The sequence below is a fragment of the Neocloeon triangulifer genome, unplaced genomic scaffold, assembly GCF_031216515.1.
Source record: "Neocloeon triangulifer isolate White Clay Creek 2 clone unplaced genomic scaffold, ASM3121651v1 ptg000014l, whole genome shotgun sequence".
In the NCBI taxonomy this organism is placed as follows: domain Eukaryota; kingdom Metazoa; phylum Arthropoda; class Insecta; order Ephemeroptera; family Baetidae; genus Neocloeon; species Neocloeon triangulifer.
The window spans coordinates 1,471,725-1,488,475 of NW_026775556.1; the positions used below are offsets into that span (position 1 = coordinate 1,471,725).

Consider the following 16,751-nt stretch of genomic DNA (forward strand, 5'->3'; position numbering starts at 1 on the left):
GGGGTGTGAATATAGGAGTTCCAAAATTCCTTTTTCTCATTTGATTTTTTGCTTAATATTAGGATATTTTTTGGTGCATTATGTAAATTTTGAAACTATTAAAACAATTAATTAACATTTTTATCATATTTCAAGAGTAAAATCGTTGAACTTAGGTTTATTTTTTATAATACTTATTCTCCGATAATAAACACGATAAAAGTGGGCGTTCCCTATAATGCGATTGTTTACTTTTACTCAACAAGCTTTTACTTACAAGATTTTCAACATGTGAGACTTGTCGTGCTTTTTCTCCACTCTTAACGCGAATTGTCGCCTTTGTATCGCATAGTTTAGTGAAATTTAACCAAACAAGAACTAGTTTGTGTTGATTTGCAACTTTTCTGCCTGATATTCGCGAGCGTCGAACAAAGGTACGCCTGGGAATTTTTCGCAAAATATAAATCTCTGATGGCACACTATATTTTGGCCCTCTTTTCCATGTTTGAAATCAAATTAACACTTTTGTAGCTTCAGAATGCCGCTGAACATTTGCAAAGAATGCGGCAGCTCGAGCCTGGACATCGACACGGCCAAGGGGCAAGTGGTGTGCACCGTGTGTGGAGAGGTCAACGAGGCCACCATAGTGGTCAGCGACCCCACATACGAGGACAATGGACACGGCGGCTCTTCCATGATCGGCACCTTTGTGTCCGCCAATTCAACAGGCGCCGGCGGACTTGGTGAAGGTAAACAGGAATTCATTATGAATCATTAAAACTCAAATTATACTTATACGTATGTAGTTAATAGTGACACAGATGTTCATTACATATGAATTATTTTTTGGCGATAAATTATCTATAAAAATCATATATGTAAATAAATTCTTCAGGTTTCCGAGGATACAGGCATGGAATAAACCGCAGTTCCAAGGAGATAACTTTTGAGAAAATCAGAAGGGAGATCAACGATCGGGGCAAACAGATGAAGTATGCAATACAATTTTGGCATGAAAAAGTTTGAATAATCAATTGTATTTTATAGAATGGAGCAACACAACATTGACAAGGCCTTCAACATCTACAAACTGGCATTCGAGCACCGACTGACCAAGGGCAGGAGGAATGACCTGGTGATAGCTGCCAGTCTCTACATCACTTGCAGATGCGACGGTGGAAACTCGCAATGTACTACTTTCTAGTTTCAATAATTCCAAGCTTATTTTAATAAATTTGATTAAATTATTGCAGATCTGATGATTGACTTCAGCGAGCACTTTGGCGTGGACATTTACGAACTGGGCAGGACGTTCATGCACTTTACCAAGTCTCTGAATTTCACACTGAACTCAATTGGTGAGATTTAATTATACAGGAATTGAAATATATGGTTGAAATTGATTGCAAAACCACACAGATCCTTGTTTGTACATCATACGGTTTGCCAGTCGAATGCAATTTGGCAAGCAGACCACTGAAGTCAGCAACACAGCCATGAGACTGGTGCAGCGAATGAAGAAGGATCACTTGCATGTTGGAAGGAGACCTTCAGGGCTTTGCGGAGCAGGTCAGTTGTAAAAAAAATATAAGAATCAACCTTTTCTATATAGATAAAAAAATATTTTTGGACAAGTAAAAATTTAAAAAAAAAATCATTTTCCTCAGCCTATTAAAATTACTTAAAAAAAAAATTAATAATAATAATGGCATTTTATCTTCTTAATATTCTTCATTATTTCTCTCAGCCCTTCTCTTTGCTGCAAGACATCACGGCTTCAACAGAAAACCTGCCGATGTTGTTCGAATAGTGAAAGTGCATGAATCAACCTTGAGAAAAAGGTTTAAATCGAAGTTTTAGGAACTTTTTGTTTTAAATTATTATTTTTAGAATGATAGAGTTTGGTGAGACGCCATCGTCACTGCTGTCCTTTGAGGACTTCATGGCTGTAGACCTCGAGGAAGAGCAGGACCCTCCTGCTTACAAGGACGCAAGACGGAGAGACCGACAAAGGAGGGAAATTGAGAAACAAGCAGTTATTATTACGTCGAATGTTTCTATGCTTAAAATCTTATAATTTAATTTTCAAAGGCTTTGGATGGAATTGAGGGGGAGCAGGCGGTCTATGAAGTGTCCGAGTTGCGGCAACAAATCGAGAGGCTGTTGAATGACAAGAAAGGGGGCAGGGCCAACAGTGAGGCGCCGGAGGGCAATAAAAGAAAACGAACTGCTACTGAGTGTAAGTTCAGTTTCCATTCTCTGAATAGAACTAAACTTTAAATTCTTTGAAACATTTAATTTTGAATAAAAAAAACTCAATTTTCCAGCCTCCTTATGCGAATTTGAGACTGACATTGAGGACTCTGCAATCCAAAGGGTGATCGACGAGTCTACAATGACCAGTGTGGTTGAGTGCATAAATTCTAGCAGTTTACTCCCCACTACTACCCCTGTCAACCAAGGTTTGATCTTACAAATTTTAAAAACATTGCTTGATTTTCCAAATGGAAAACAAAAAGTTAAAAATAATTTGATTTAATTCTGATTTTTCCACACTTCGTAGAGTTGATAGAAGGCCCCACCTTGGCCATGATGGGTCTGGGCGAGCGACCGTCTGAGCCGCAGGAGCCCCTCGGCCCGAAGCAACCAGAGTCTGGTGAGCTCGAATTCGACGATCTTGACGACGACGAGCTCAACTACTACATCCTTAGTGGGGAGGAGCGTATCATCAAGTATAGGCAGTGGATGGCAGAGAACGAAGACTATGTGCGCGCCCAAGAGGGTTTGTAATTGTGAAAAAATCCAAATATTGTTATGAACAAAAATTGTGATTGCAGAAAAGGCAGCACAGGAGGAGAAGGATCGGCTCGAGGGAAAGCCAGAAAAGAAAAAGAGAAAGGCGCCAAGGAAAAAGAATGCAACAGCACCTTGCAGCACAGCAGGTTTGTTGAAATGCTTTTTCTTTGTTTGAAAAAATTCAAATTGCTCTTAATTTTAGGAGAGGCCATTGAAAAAATGCTCAAGGAGAAGAAGCTGTCACAGAAAATAAACTACGACGCACTTAAACAATTGAGGGAAGGTGCTTCGACAAGTGCTACCCCCGTAGAGGTCAAGGGTCAGGCCCTTGCCTCTGCCACCCTGATGCCTCCACCCAGCAGTAGAGGGTAAATTATTTAAACAAAAGTAAACTCATGTAATTTATATATGTTAATTGTAGGGTTGTTCCAAGACGGATCCAACCAAAGGTGGAGCCGAAAATCAAGCAGGAGCCGAAACGGCCTGTTAAGGAGGAAATTCCAGCAGCATCCCCTCAGCCCGAGAGTGCAGGTACTTATTATAAGATCGAGTTTGGGTTTGTTGTTGATGGCTTCAATTTGCAGAGGAAGACAACGAGGAGGAGGACGAGGATGAAGTGGAGGAAAGCGAGGACGAGGAGCAGCTGGTGAGCATCCACCACCTGTTGGAAGAGCAGCAGCAGCGCTACGACGACTATTAAGAGGTTCTTCTGCTGATGATAATTAATTTCAGAGTTTAACTTTTTTCGGCAATAATTTGCCTAAATATTTATATGCCTATTTATTCAGACTTTACTAAAATGTATTTGAAACTACTTAAGGTGAAACAAATTGTGTATTAATTTTTTTAATACTGAGATTTAAATAATTTGTAAATCTAACCATTTACTCTTCAGCAGAGGCGCTTCGCCCTTTTATAAATACATAGAGAGATTGTGATAGGCACAGGGAAAGATCAATAAATGAAAGTCGTTGATAATATAGTTTCAATTTTATTGGACAAGAGGATGATTTTCACGTAACCTTTGCGTTGTCTTTTATAGAAAAAAGAAACACAACTAGACGTGAGGACGCGCGGCGGACGAGACAGTCCTCCGCCGTCATTCTTATTTATCGCAAACCGTATTTTCAACTGACCACTTGATGTTCGTTTTTCTCTATTTTCTTCTTCTTAAATACACATGATTTTTTTTTAATCAATAACAAACAAGAGTTATATATTAAAAGAGGGGGGGGGGGGGTTGGCTCATGGAAATCAACTCAATATTTGGCAGCATGTGTGTGTGTATGTGTGTCAACTTCAGTCCACTGTACAATCATAATAATAAATAGGATAACTCGCGTGTAGAAAATTATACAAGAGCAGATACATATTCACACACCTCTCCGTACAAAGTGATTTCGTAATAATAATCTCATTTGGCCTCGCTTAATTAATTTGTCTTGCACTTTTCACCGCGCTAAACAGCTCTGAGAATTTTTTACAACTCTTTAATACTTCTTAATTACACATTTGTGATTTATATCAGTTTAGTTGCAGGGAAATCATATGAAAAATATATGTATTATCAGACATATTATTTTCTTCTCTCAACATTGGCTGAGACCGAGAGGGAGAGCAGAGAGATTAGAGCGATAGATTTCATTTTTTGTTTGTTTTACTTCTTCTTAATTCTTCGTACGCGCGAAATTATCGAGTACAATAATAACGAGTGAGCAGTTGCGTGTATTTTTTCACGTTAAATACGTCTTGCTAAATTATAGTGTATAAAGTATAGCGATTTTATACAAACAGCCTTTTTAGTGCCATTTTGCGTTTATAGAATTCTCACCTCCGTACTTTGCTTAAAATCACATGTTAATTATCTTGCGTGTTTGTTTGTGTGTCAAGAAAACTATTAAAATTATTTAGAAAAAAACTACCGCTTTTTCCAGACATATTTCAATTTATACATATTATATATTTTGAAATGATTATTGTAAAATGAAATGAGGGAAAAGGAAAGGTGTAAAATACATAAGAGTCTCTTCATTCCGTCTTTTCAGGTGTGAATTTTATTTTCTCTGCTTGCAAAAGTGCGTGTTTGCGCGATTATTAATTAAAAATTACCCGTTTCGTTTTCATGTGCCGTGCGTGTTTCATGGTTTTTCAATTAATTTTTCGTTTGGCCACTAGATATAATTATATGTTTGTCCTTTTCCTGCACCTACTATGAAGCCTTCAACTAAACTCGTGTATAATTCAAAATCCGTACAACTGCGCGTGAAGCAAGAAAAATATTATTTCGAGGCAGCGCTGTAATAATTACACACTTTAGTTATTCCTTTTACACGTCAAGAAAGGGAGGGTCTCTTCAAAACTTAAAAATATTAGTTTTTAAAATTTGGCACCGCCATTAGAGCATTATTTTTATTTTCAAAGTCAGAAAACTTTTGCCAAACAAAATGTTTCATTTTGACCAAAAGTGCGGCAGAAATTTTTAAGATAAATCGTAATTTCCTGCTTCGTCAATTCTGGTCTGCAAATACATACGTCTTAGTGAGGACGATTGATAAAATTTTAGTTTCTTCAAAAGTTTCAAACCCTTCAATAAAAATTACACAAAGAGACCTTCTTGCAATTTGTTTATTTGCGCAAGCCTTCGTTTTTGTGCATATTTTTTGTGTTATATAATTCGTGTTGCTTTTTTATGTTGAGTTTTAGGCCTTTTTAATCTTCTTCTCGAGAAGGAGAGTGAGAATTTTCCAAATGAAAAAAAACAAGAGTAAAATGTAAAGAGGGAGGAGAAATTCGTGAGCAATCATTTAAAAACCGTGTTTTTGTTCGGGTGGGCAGCAAAGAATACAGGTTTGTTTTTGTGTCTGGGCGACTCGGAATCGCAGCTCGCCTGCCACCGACCCTGATTATTTCTAAGGGTGCGTTTAGGGAGGGGAGGAAAATTCGACACATGGCGGAGTTTGAGCAGCAGGTGTATATTTGAAAATTTGTATTTTGTATTCCGGTGTGATATCGTTTGGATTAAATTATTGCTTTGTACGCGCACGTGTCTCTCGTCCCGCCGGGGGTCGCAAACAGGGGGGTTGTGTTTGAGCCTTTTTTCTCATCAGGGTGGGTCGACAGGCGGGCGCGTCGCGATTCACCAATCGCCTCTCTGTCGATTCTTTTTTTTTATACACATGCAGTAGTAAATTTTTGTACACATCAATGCATAGCTCATCTACGATTCAATATTTTTTTCTCTGTGAACGCGTGTCTTTTAATGTAACAAATAATTCGGATAAAACAAGTTTCCGTGAGAGACAATTATATATATTAACATTATTTGTGATTTTCCGAGTTTGATAAAAAATACTGTCCATCAAGTACTTTTAAATTTTTTGCCACTGAGAAACGTTTTGCCGAGTGGATTTCTTTTATTTTCCTACACGGCCCGATACACTCTTTTTTTTTTATTTCATACGGACGCGATAAAGAGAGAGATAGAGAGAAAGAGTTTCAAGTTTTTCGGGTTTGTGTTGAGTGAGTGAGGAGTGAGTGAGTGAGTGAGAGAGACGTATGATAAATATATACCCCTTGCACATCGATTATTATCATCTAATATACTTTTAAATTCCACATTTATTATTAATAAAATGTGTGTGTGTGAGTGAGTGTGTTTCTTTCATCCAGCTTTTTTGTTTGTGAGATCATTTATTTTTTCCGTTCAACAACATTTTCCATCCCGTTTTTCCATTAATGTATTTTAATTTTTACTCAGAATACGGCGTTAAGTAATAATATATAGCATTTTGAGTTATTTTATTTTTTCTTACTTTTTGTCTCGTACAAGAAGTGTGAGTGTTGACCTTAAATTTTAAATCATATCTTCTTAAATATCTCTTTGTATGTTTCATCTTTAATTCCGATTGTTGGCACAAGAGTATTTCCAGCAGGCACAGTAGATTTTTCTTCATCTCTCATTTATCTAATACGACGATTTTTATTTTCGCAAATTCTTTTTTTTTTTAAATAATCTCTCTTTATTATTTTCCCTTCAACTGTCTCGAATAGAGTGAGAAATTTGCAAATCAATTTCCGAGTTCTCCGCTACAGTGTTTGATCGGTTTTCTTCTTCTTAATTAAAAACTTACACCTGACGGCAGTTTATCTTCCTATTACTTTTAAATCGATAATCAAAACACTTAACACGCTCTAAAGTTCTTTCTTCTTCATCGAGAATAATAATTATAATACACAGAGAATAATCCCAGCATGTACATTGTATCCGCTTATTCCGGGAGAGATTCAATATAACATTGTATTTTTTTCCATTACGCGCTAGTGATAGAGGTGAGAAGAGGTAACCATTCAATTTTTCTGCTTTAACAACATTTACAACTGTTCTCTTAAATTTCCGCTTTCAATTTTTGCACGCCCATTTTGCGTCTTGAGAGAGCAAGAGGAGTTGAATCATCGTTTCCCCGAGATCTTCGCACACGTTATTTCTTTCTTTAATGATCAACAACAAGACACTACGATACAGGCAGCTGACAGGGGCTTCTGCTTTCCGATTCTGTTTTTTGCATTCCGAGAGACCGATGACCCTGTCTTCGAAAATCGTCCCGACCTAACAGGAAACTCTAGATCACTTTTTTTATATAATTTAAAAATATTTATTCCCACACATTTATATATAGAGAGAGAGATAGAGAGAGAGCTAGATGCGTGTTTGATTTTTATTGAAATTCTGGAAAATCCGCGCGTGATAATTATCTTGCTTGAAAGTAGTCGGTCGGTGGCTCGAATTTACCAAAATAGATCTGCGTGTGCGTGTTCAGTATTTAATATAAGTTGCACGCGGAGATTTGACTTATTTCGAACGAGTCGATTGTGCTATTACAGCTCTACCAATTTTCAATGGATAACCGCGTATTAAAATCCATAAATATATGATATTTTATGCATACGAGTGCGTGTGAGAATGTACCATAAAGTTTCTTTTTCTCAATTAAACACACCATCGATTCTCGCTTTACAAGAATAATTATATTTATATATGAAACGATGCCGTGGAACACCAAACATTTAGGCCTAGACACCCCATATCGAGAGAGAATTAATTAATCAAAAAATTATTTTATATTTAATCTATAATTAGTTAAATTCTCTTTGCGGAAACGAAAACTTTTGAGAGTTACACAATTTCGACGCCGAACGACGGGGGGGATTGTCGATGATTTTCTGCATTCCGCGATTTGGATTTTCTTTTTTATCTTTAGACAATCTACGCACTACCTGCCGGTGTGTCAGCTCAAAAAACTATGGATTTTTTTGGCACATCGATTACTTTTCTTTCTTATTTCGTTTAAAGAGAAGAACATTGAATTCGGAGAGAGTATGTTTTTCTATAATTTTTGTGAGAACAAAACGCGCGCTCGCCACTTAACAGCTACGAGTATTGCTTGACACATTGAGAGAGAGTTTCTTGAACTTGCAGGGCCTTGTTTTCGATTCCCGCGCGGCTTTCGTGATTATATAATTCCTACGGCTGCAACACATGTGCTGCGTGAGTGAGACCAAGGCACTTTCACTTTCATCCCCTCGCTCTGCACCACCAACTGATTAGTTTCCTTGAACCTTGTCTAAAACTTTTCTGCTTTCGTCGCGGGAGAAACAGCGAACATTGATTCAAATTGTGTTTTTCCAATTAATTTCCCCGATTTGTCAAGAATTAAGGGCTTTGCTGAAATCCAATTCGACGAGAAAAGTAAAAATGGAAGCAAGCAGAGTGTGAAGTATAATCACCTCGGCTGGACACTCGGATTTGAATTCAATAAATATACTTGAGCAAAATGCAAAGCCCGCGTAGTGATCTCCGTTTCAAAGGGGAAATTAACCAAAACAAGACGGAGGGCGACTCCTCATTTCAAACACGCAAAACTCTCTTGACGAATTTGAGCAGCGAAACCATCAAAAATTTTGAAAGGAGAAACATCATAATAAGTGTTGGATTGTAAATTTCCAAATTTTCGCGGATTTTTAAAAATTCTCCTCGCTACCATCAGAGCGCAAAAAGGCAGCAAGTGTGTGTGTGTGTTTGTGTCGCTTACTTTTGGTTGAATTTCATCCCTGTCACACCAGTTTAAATTTTCTTCTTCGTCTTCTTCCTCGTCAGTAACAAATAAACGACGAGAGAAAGGAGAGTCTTTTAAATGCTTCGGAATCGATCAAGTACACATCAATTTGTATAACACGACGAAAATTGCGGCCTTTCTCTTCCCGCACAACACGTCGAGGGGCAAACACTTGATATACATCTCTACTTAATTATTGTGTGATACGAACGAACCAACAATCAATTTTATCATATAGAGTCTCAATCAACCAATTAACCAACACGGCGAGAAAGAGAGATAGACATTAAAAAACGGAGAGTGAGCACGAGAGGGCAGAGGGTCCTTAAACTTACACTGAAGATCATTGGGTGGCGGGTTTTGTTTTTGCTCTGGACGCCGCGGACACTGTTCTGGTTTTAAATGAGGCCCAGGCCGGCGGGCAGCGTGGTCAGCAACGGCCGCACCAAGTCGTCGCCACCGCCGTTGTTGTTGTTGTTGTTGTTAGTGTTGGTGGTTTTGTTGTTGTCCGCCTTGGGCCTCTTCGGCTCTGCGTCCGGCGGCCGGTGCGACTTCATGTGGGCGCTGCGACTCTTGATTTTGCCAAACACCCTGCGCAAGCAAGAGGTGAAGAGAAAGAAACATTAGTCAAAAGTTCGAAAACACATTCTGGAGTTTGGGAGAGTCAAAAATTTCCAAGTCTCTTTTCAAAACGTCTGATATAAAGATATGTTTGTCCAAAAAGATGAGCGCCCAGCAGCAGGTAAAATGAAAAACGGATCCGAGACATCAAAAACTAACACCAAATTCCACAAAAGGCAAAAAGAAATGAAAACTTTAAAAAAATCAAATTGCAATTGGTTCTTGCTATATGACTAAAGTTTAAACAAAATTATGTTTGTGCAGAGTTGACTTTGAAAGCCTTCATGGAAACAAACGAAAAGCTTTCAAAGTTAATAACTCAGTAAAATTTGTTGAAAAACGTTGGAATCGTTACATAAATTATAATATCAGGACTTTTAATTCAAATATTTAAAAAAAAAATTTGAAAGTTTTTTTGCTGCTGGGTAGCGGATGATTGCGATGAAAAAAGAACAGATATAAATCATCAGAGAAATATAATGCAAACATCTTTTTTATTTCAACAACCAGTGTGTTACTTTGGGTTTGAGGGCGATATTTTTTGTAAAGGCAAATCCGGCAAATCATAAAATCGCACTCTTCGGTTGCTGTTAGCGGGCGAGCGAGCGAGAGTGTTAGTGAGAGAAAGAGAGATCGCGGTTGAACCGTTTTCAAAATTTTTAAATCAACCAATGTGGGAGAAAATAAGGGTCGAGGTATCAGGCCGCAGGCTTTTTTCCAGAGATAATTAAAAAAAATTAGAGTGAGACAGAACTAGATGTGTGTTGTTGTGCGGTGGAGAGTAATTAACACAGCCATCAGAGACACACGGAAATAGTCTTACTGGAGAGACGTGCAATTGGCATTTGAACAAGAATAATTTTTTTTAGCAAATTGAAATTAAAAATAAACTTGGAGATTGTTGATTTAATTCTGTGGTTTTATGTTGCCAATAAAAATTTTATTGCACATCCCTTTCAATAGTACGACATGAGTGTGGAAATGAAAAAAGAGAGAAGAGAATGAGTGTGTGCGATTGGTTGCATATATAATCATCATGGTCAATCAACAACAGCCTGGGTCCTCGGATTTACCTCTGCGCGCCTGAGAGAGAGCTTGAGAGAGTTTTGCCCTGCGCCCCGCGCGTGCTACTGATTTCAGTGACTTACTTCCCGCACACCTTGCAAGGGAATTCCTCGCTCAGGCCCTCGATCGGCGGCGTCCCGCTCGCGACGCGTTTGCAGCCGTCGGGCGTCGGCGAGCGTCGCCCGTTGCCACCGTGGATGCGCACGTGCCCGTTCAGCGCCGCCCGCGAGTTGAAACTCTGCACAAAGAATACAAAAATTATCAAAACAAGCAAGAGAAATTGTAAATTTATTAATTTGAGGTTAAACAATTTACCCAAAATTAATTTCAAATTAAAAATTATCAATGGTTATTTGATTGCATTAAAAAAATTATATGTTTTAATAAAAAAAAAGACGGTTGAATTTTCAAATTTAAAAATTAAAATTCAATATTATCACTTTTAACTTTCATTACAGAGCTGCAAATTCACTGACGTTTTTATTTTTCAATGTTTAATATTGACAATTTATTATTTTAATCAAGGAGTATTTTTGGATATCTAGAATAATAATTTATTCTTTACATCACTCTTCAAATACAAGTCAAAGCTACAATTTTCTAGCTCATTAATAACTTGTTTCTATAATTTAAATTGATTGCAAAACTCACGGCTGAGCAGTCAGGGTATTCACACATGAAGAGGCGCGTGTCTGCCGAGCACGTGCTTGAGATCACTTCGGCGTCACTCGGCTGCAGCTGCACCTTTGGAAAAAAAAATAAGAATTTCTTTTCTATATATAAGCACGTTGGAAATTTCATTCTCAAATTATGACTTAAAAATTTTGCATTTTTTTATTTAAAAAATGGGAAAATTCTTATAAAATTTAGGCAACCTGTTGGGCATAAAAGTTAAGCAAGTTGCATTTTATATGATTGTCCTCCAAAGTTAATTAAATTTTTTGCCTGATTTTACCTGGAAGGCGAGCTTGTCATTGGTGAGCTCGTCCAGCTCGACGCTTCTCAGAAAGGCCAACTCGGTCCTCTGGCGCAGCAGTTTGAGCCGCTGGTACTCCTCGGGACAAACCTTCTTCCAGAAATAGTAGAACTGCACACACTGCACCTCACTCTTACTTGAAACCTGCGCAAATGAGTTCAGTAAAAGTTTAAATTTGTTAAATATAAAAGACAGACGTCTTTGGCGACGTTTCGGAAGTCCTTTCCGTGTCTGAGCAGCGCCTGCTGGAAGGCCTCGATCTCGTCGTGCGCCCACCGCGCCGAGTCCGAGTAGCAGTAGCTGAGCAGCGGGTGCCCGGCCGGCAGCGACGGCGTTGGCTGCATCAACTTGAGCATCGCCTCCTGCACGCCGATTTGTGTTTAATATCAAAGAAACTTTAGGCAAATCATTACCTTGACGTTGCCGTGGCACATGTTGAGCAAATGCAGGGCGTATTCCTTATTTCTACCGCCTCCTGGCACCGCGGCGCAGCAGGCAAACTCCAAGTACATGTCAACTGGTGGGTCAAAATAATTTTGAAATTCAGGTAAGGCGGTTTTTATGGTAATTTTACACAAAAGTATTGAAGTGCTCATTTCTTATTTCAGATTCAAGTTGAAAAGAGACACTACCTGCCTCTTTTGCCAACACTTGTCCTAATTACTTGGAAAAGCAATAAAAGCGAAAGTAAAAAGTGCTCGGGTTAATGAGGATGCAATGAAATTGCACGTTCTAATCGCCCTTAACGATGATCAAAAAAGTTTTTACAGGAGACTGTCGTAAAATGAGATTGGAAAAAGGAGTTGAAGAGAAAGCAATTTTGGACTCACTTTCTCCCTCCGAGGCTCGGACGTCCGGATTCCACAACAAATGCTCTCTTGAAGACTCCATGTGCGCCACTTCTTTGCACGGCTCACAAGGTGGGATGTACGAAACCTGGAAAATACAGAAACACACATAAAAATGGAACATTAAATTACATTTATTTAATAGCATATTTAACGCAACAGCTTTATTTTTTTTATGCAGCAAAAATCAAATAGTTAATAAATTAAAGAATAGTTTTTGTGTGTTAAAGATTTGTTTGCAGGATGCAAAGTCAGAGATATATTCATAAAAAAAAAAAACAATGAGATCTGAGTTTTAATTTATATATACTAATTATTTTAAAAGCCGGAGCTATGTAAAGAAAATCGAGCAGTAAAAAAGTGGTAAGCAGCCAATTAAATTTCAAATGCGTTTTACCTGATGTCTGTGGCTGATGTTGATGTGTGGCATGGAATCTGTGTCCATCGCAGTGTCCTCAGTAGTAGCACTGCTGTTAGGCTCATCTGCGAACACAATTAATTTGATTAATTTAAAGTTTACAATTTTGGTCATTGGATTATTGAAAAATTTATAAGGTCTAATTCTTCAAAAGCTTAACACTTTAGAAATATAAAAATTAATTGAATGGCAATGATTGCAAAAAAGTAGTCAATGTACCAAAGCAGAGTCAACGTTTTTTGACAAATTTTTAATTTGGTAGAACATTTAATTTTCATATATCATTATTCATATTTTTTAAAAACTCTTTGTATCAATTGAATTGAGGATAAATAATTTTTGTCAAACTCACTTTTGAGGTTGTGGAATAGGCCGGCGCCATTGCGACAGGGGTCGAGCATGGGTGGCGGCGTGAAGGTGCTGTTGATGGACTTGAGTCGGGGCGCCCTGAGACGCGACTTAAAGAGCAAAGGCCCCCGTGGCGCCACCGTAGACTTTTCGTGCGGCGCCGGGATGAAGAGGGGGTCGGGGCGCGGCCGGGGGCGCTTCAAACGGGGCAGGGCCTGCGTCGGCGGCGCCACGCTGGACGGGCTGAGGAACAGATCGGCGTCGTCCAGCTCCTCCTTGGGTCGCTTAAGCTGCTGTTGTTGCTGCAGGTTGGTGCAGGTGGTCGACGTCACTGACGGTGACGCCGTCCCCGAGGTCGGGTAGAAGCGCAGCTCGCCGTTGTTCTCCAGGACGAGGCCCAGGCCACTGAGGATGGCCGTGGCGTCGCCGGCGGCGCCGCGCAACAGCCCAAAGTCGAACCTTTTTCTGCCTCCAAAGTCCTTCGGGCTGCTCGACAACAAAGGGTCGTCCGAGTTGGGCATCATCTGCAGCGCAAAGGCGGCGCCGCCACCCGACGGCGCCACCGGTGACGCGGCCGTAGACGAAGGCGCCGCCACACTGGACATAGGTGATGCCACGGACGTTGCCGAGAGGGGTGACGCCGCGGCTGATGATGCGTCGGCGCCACTTGGCGCCGCCTGGTACAACAACGCGTGTTGGTGCGATCGCGAAAAGGCGTCGCCCGGCAACACCTCATTCAGCGCCGCCTCGACGGCCGCAGCTGACGGCGACAAAGCGCCCGCGTAGTATGCGAACGTTGAGTCGGCGGCGCCGTGCGGTGAACCAAGAGGCGCCGCCTGCAGAAGTCCAAAGGTTGGACCCTCTTGGCTCGCAGGTGGGGTTGGGTACGCGAAACTCGGTGAGTCGTGGCCCTGCAACGGCGATGGCAGCGGTGACGTAGTGTGCGGTGAAAAGTTGTAAGTGCCGCCGTTGTCCTTTGACTGCAAAGAAAGGGGAATTTTATGATTTTTATAAGATTAGATTTAAAAGTAAAGTCAATGCTTATCACAGAGGAATTAAATTGGAAGTTAACATGAACATGACGCAGATATTTCACGGAATAAACCAGCTTAGCTTCGCAGAAAATATAAAAGACAACTGACTCCAAAAGGTGACTAGCGGTAAAAAAAATTCATGTTCTGAATTCTGAAGCAAAATATTTAATGGGGGAATTAATGAAAATAAAAAACATAATCATGGGGAATTTTCAACCATAAATTGTAGAAATTCATTTAGTAAGCCGAGCTTACAGCTTCATACTATGATTTTTTCTTGAAATTTTTGCTGTTCTTGTTTAAAAAAATCCTAATTTTTTTTTCTTATCTCTCATTCAAACTTAATTTTACCACTTTGAAATCATGTTTCTTTTTTTAAGCTAACTGCTTGCAAAAAACTCTTGGATTATGATTCATAAAATGAAGTCTGATTTCAACTTTCACAGATTCGAAATGAAACCATTAATATTTTTCACTCTTCCAAATTATACTTCAAATAATTGGACACTTACACTATGTTGGGGCGAGAAGGCGAACACAGTTTGGCCATCCTTTTGCGCCGAAGGTGAGAACTCAAAGTCCTTCTGTGAGGCGACGGCGCTGAAAGCGGCAATGTCGGCCAGAGTCACCGACTGTAACGCCGGGAAATCGTTTGACTCCTGGCCGGTGGCGTCGCCGTTCTGAGAACTGAAAACGGCTGCCTCGCCATTCGTGTCCGCACTCTGGAAGTCGTCAAGCGCGGCCATATCTTCAGCCTGGAACTAAAATGCAAAATATTAAATTGTAAAAATAAGAAATTGAGAATTGCAGCATTTCAAATACAAAAGGCAGTGAAGAATTTTAATGAATCTCAAATTCCTTAAATCACTTTTTGTTAGGTTTTTCTAATTTTATTTCAAGTAAAGAATTTACAATTTCATTGCCTTATAATTTAAAAGAAAATTACTTAAACTTCTAGTTTCAGTTAAAAAAATGCTATATTTTTGTAACAGAAATTTCAAATGCAAACAATAAATTAATTTAAAGATAATATGAACTGACCTGGATGGACTCGGCAAGCTGAAGCACCGCCTCTGGCACCTGCTGGAACACGTCATCCTGGTTGAAGAAAGTGGCGCCTCCGGCGGCGCCAGTGAAGGCGGCCAGGTTGAAGCTGGCGGCGCCAGCGGAGGCCTGTTCGGCCAGTTCAGCGGCGATGGCGAGCGCCAGCGGACTGGCGACCGAGGTCGTGGCGTCGCCGCACGACCTCTCGCGCTTGATCGCGACGCTTTCGAACGGCTCTGATGAGTCCGAGTGGCGCCGCACCTTTTCAGGCGGCGGGCCCGGTGACGGCGCCGTCGGCAAGACAAACGTCTTGGCGCCGGCCGGGTACTGTGGGGGCGGCGCCGCGGCCGCGGGGAATGTGCTGGACGAGGCAGACGTTTCGCCAGAAGAAGCGGTGCTTCCTCCTGAATAAAAAATTGCACAAAAGTCGCCAATTTTAATTATAAACATTCTAAATTTCATACAATTAAAAATAATAAACTGAAAATTTCGTATTCAAGGTCTGCAATCGTAATATTATATATTATTTCTAAAATATAGTTTTGTTTTTATACAATAATTTATTTTTTTTAAAAGAAATGCAAATTAATTCAATAAAAAACTAATAAAGCTAATTAATTATGACATTTGAACTACTTTTAAATAAATTTATGAAAACGGCAATAAAAAAATCGTGCTTGTCAAAAAGCGATTTAATTTTTCTTTTATATAAAAAATAATTTTGATTCAAACAAAATCAGAGATATTTTATAAATTTTTAATTATTGTAAATAAAATAAAATAGACTTGTCAATTTTTTATTTTATGTCATATATCAGACTTTCAAAATAAGATATGAAAAATTCAATATCCTTGCAAATGAAAGTTGTTCACTCTGCACAAGTTAAATATGTATAATTTGAAACGAAAATGATTTTCCTGTGTTCTGTGCTTCTGGCAGAGAAACCGCAGCGCTGACTCGGAGCGACCGCAAATCGTTTTGGCAAAAGACAAAGTGGTTTTGCAAAGTTACCGTTCTGCGTGGAGGAGGTTGCTGGCGGCGTCAGCGAGGCTGCTGCGGTCGGGGCCGCCGGGGTGGTGGCGCCGCTGCTCGGCGCCGACGAGGCCTGTTGCTGCAGCGACGGGTTTGTGATTCGCTTCTGGATGATTTTCTCTTCGATGAGCGCCCGAACGCTCACGCTGGCCGTCTGCAGCGGCGGACCAGCTGAGTCTTTCTTGTCTGTCTTTTTTGCTTCAGAGTCCTGCGTTCATTTAAAAACATAACAATTTAAATAATTATTGAATGAAATTCTCTTTAGAAGATAAAAACTGCAATTTTATTGTTTCAAAAGAAAAAAACTTGAGGAATGTTTCAATTCATTTAAATTTTTCAGAAAAAATATTTTGGTGTTTTCAATTTGAATAATTAATTTATTTGAAAGTTAAAAAACCCATTGTTTTATTCCATCCCTTGGTTTTTATTTTTAATTTTTTCTCAATCATTTCCACTATTTATTTCTGTATTATGAA

The 16,751-nt window shown here is 39.5% G+C and overlaps 2 protein-coding genes across 7 annotated transcripts in view; one reads left to right on the forward strand and one right to left on the reverse strand.

Annotated features, from left to right (window-relative positions):
- Window positions 1-232: 232 nt before the first annotated feature.
- On the forward strand, window positions 233-4,029 carry LOC132201852 (transcription factor IIIB 90 kDa subunit). The gene is made up of 15 exons (XM_059628373.1): window positions 233-413; window positions 511-728; window positions 875-971; window positions 1,027-1,169; window positions 1,233-1,337; window positions 1,399-1,548; window positions 1,727-1,820; window positions 1,870-2,014; window positions 2,071-2,218; window positions 2,307-2,441; window positions 2,543-2,761; window positions 2,817-2,921; window positions 2,978-3,143; window positions 3,197-3,306; window positions 3,360-4,029. Exons 2-15 carry the CDS (start codon window positions 518-520, stop codon window positions 3,473-3,475), a joined length of 1,944 nt encoding a protein of 647 aa, XP_059484356.1. The 5' UTR covers window positions 233-413; window positions 511-517; the 3' UTR covers window positions 3,476-4,029.
- Window positions 3,751-16,751, reverse strand: part of LOC132201851 (mucin-5AC-like) — a 106,510-nt gene continuing 93,509 nt past the window's right edge. For 4 of the 6 annotated variants that reach the window (XM_059628370.1, XM_059628367.1, XM_059628369.1 and 1 more), the window contains 12 exons: window positions 16,255-16,483; window positions 15,240-15,646; window positions 14,711-14,959; window positions 13,169-14,144; window positions 12,796-12,881; window positions 12,381-12,486; window positions 11,964-12,067; window positions 11,748-11,912; window positions 11,530-11,694; window positions 11,226-11,318; window positions 10,658-10,812; window positions 3,751-9,479 (listed from right to left, as the gene is read on the reverse strand). In XM_059628370.1, the coding sequence (XP_059484353.1) occupies window positions 9,287-9,479; window positions 10,658-10,812; window positions 11,226-11,318; window positions 11,530-11,694; window positions 11,748-11,912; window positions 11,964-12,067; window positions 12,381-12,486; window positions 12,796-12,881; window positions 13,169-14,144; window positions 14,711-14,959; window positions 15,240-15,646; window positions 16,255-16,483 (2,928 nt within the window). In that variant the 3' untranslated portion in view covers window positions 3,751-9,286. Of the gene's footprint in view, window positions 9,480-10,582; window positions 10,813-11,225; window positions 11,319-11,529; window positions 11,695-11,747; window positions 11,913-11,963; window positions 12,068-12,380; window positions 12,487-12,795; window positions 12,882-13,168; window positions 14,145-14,710; window positions 14,960-15,239; window positions 15,647-16,254; window positions 16,484-16,751 lie in introns of all 6 variants that reach the window. The other 2 variants (XM_059628368.1, XR_009442310.1) reach the window with 2 other exon arrangements.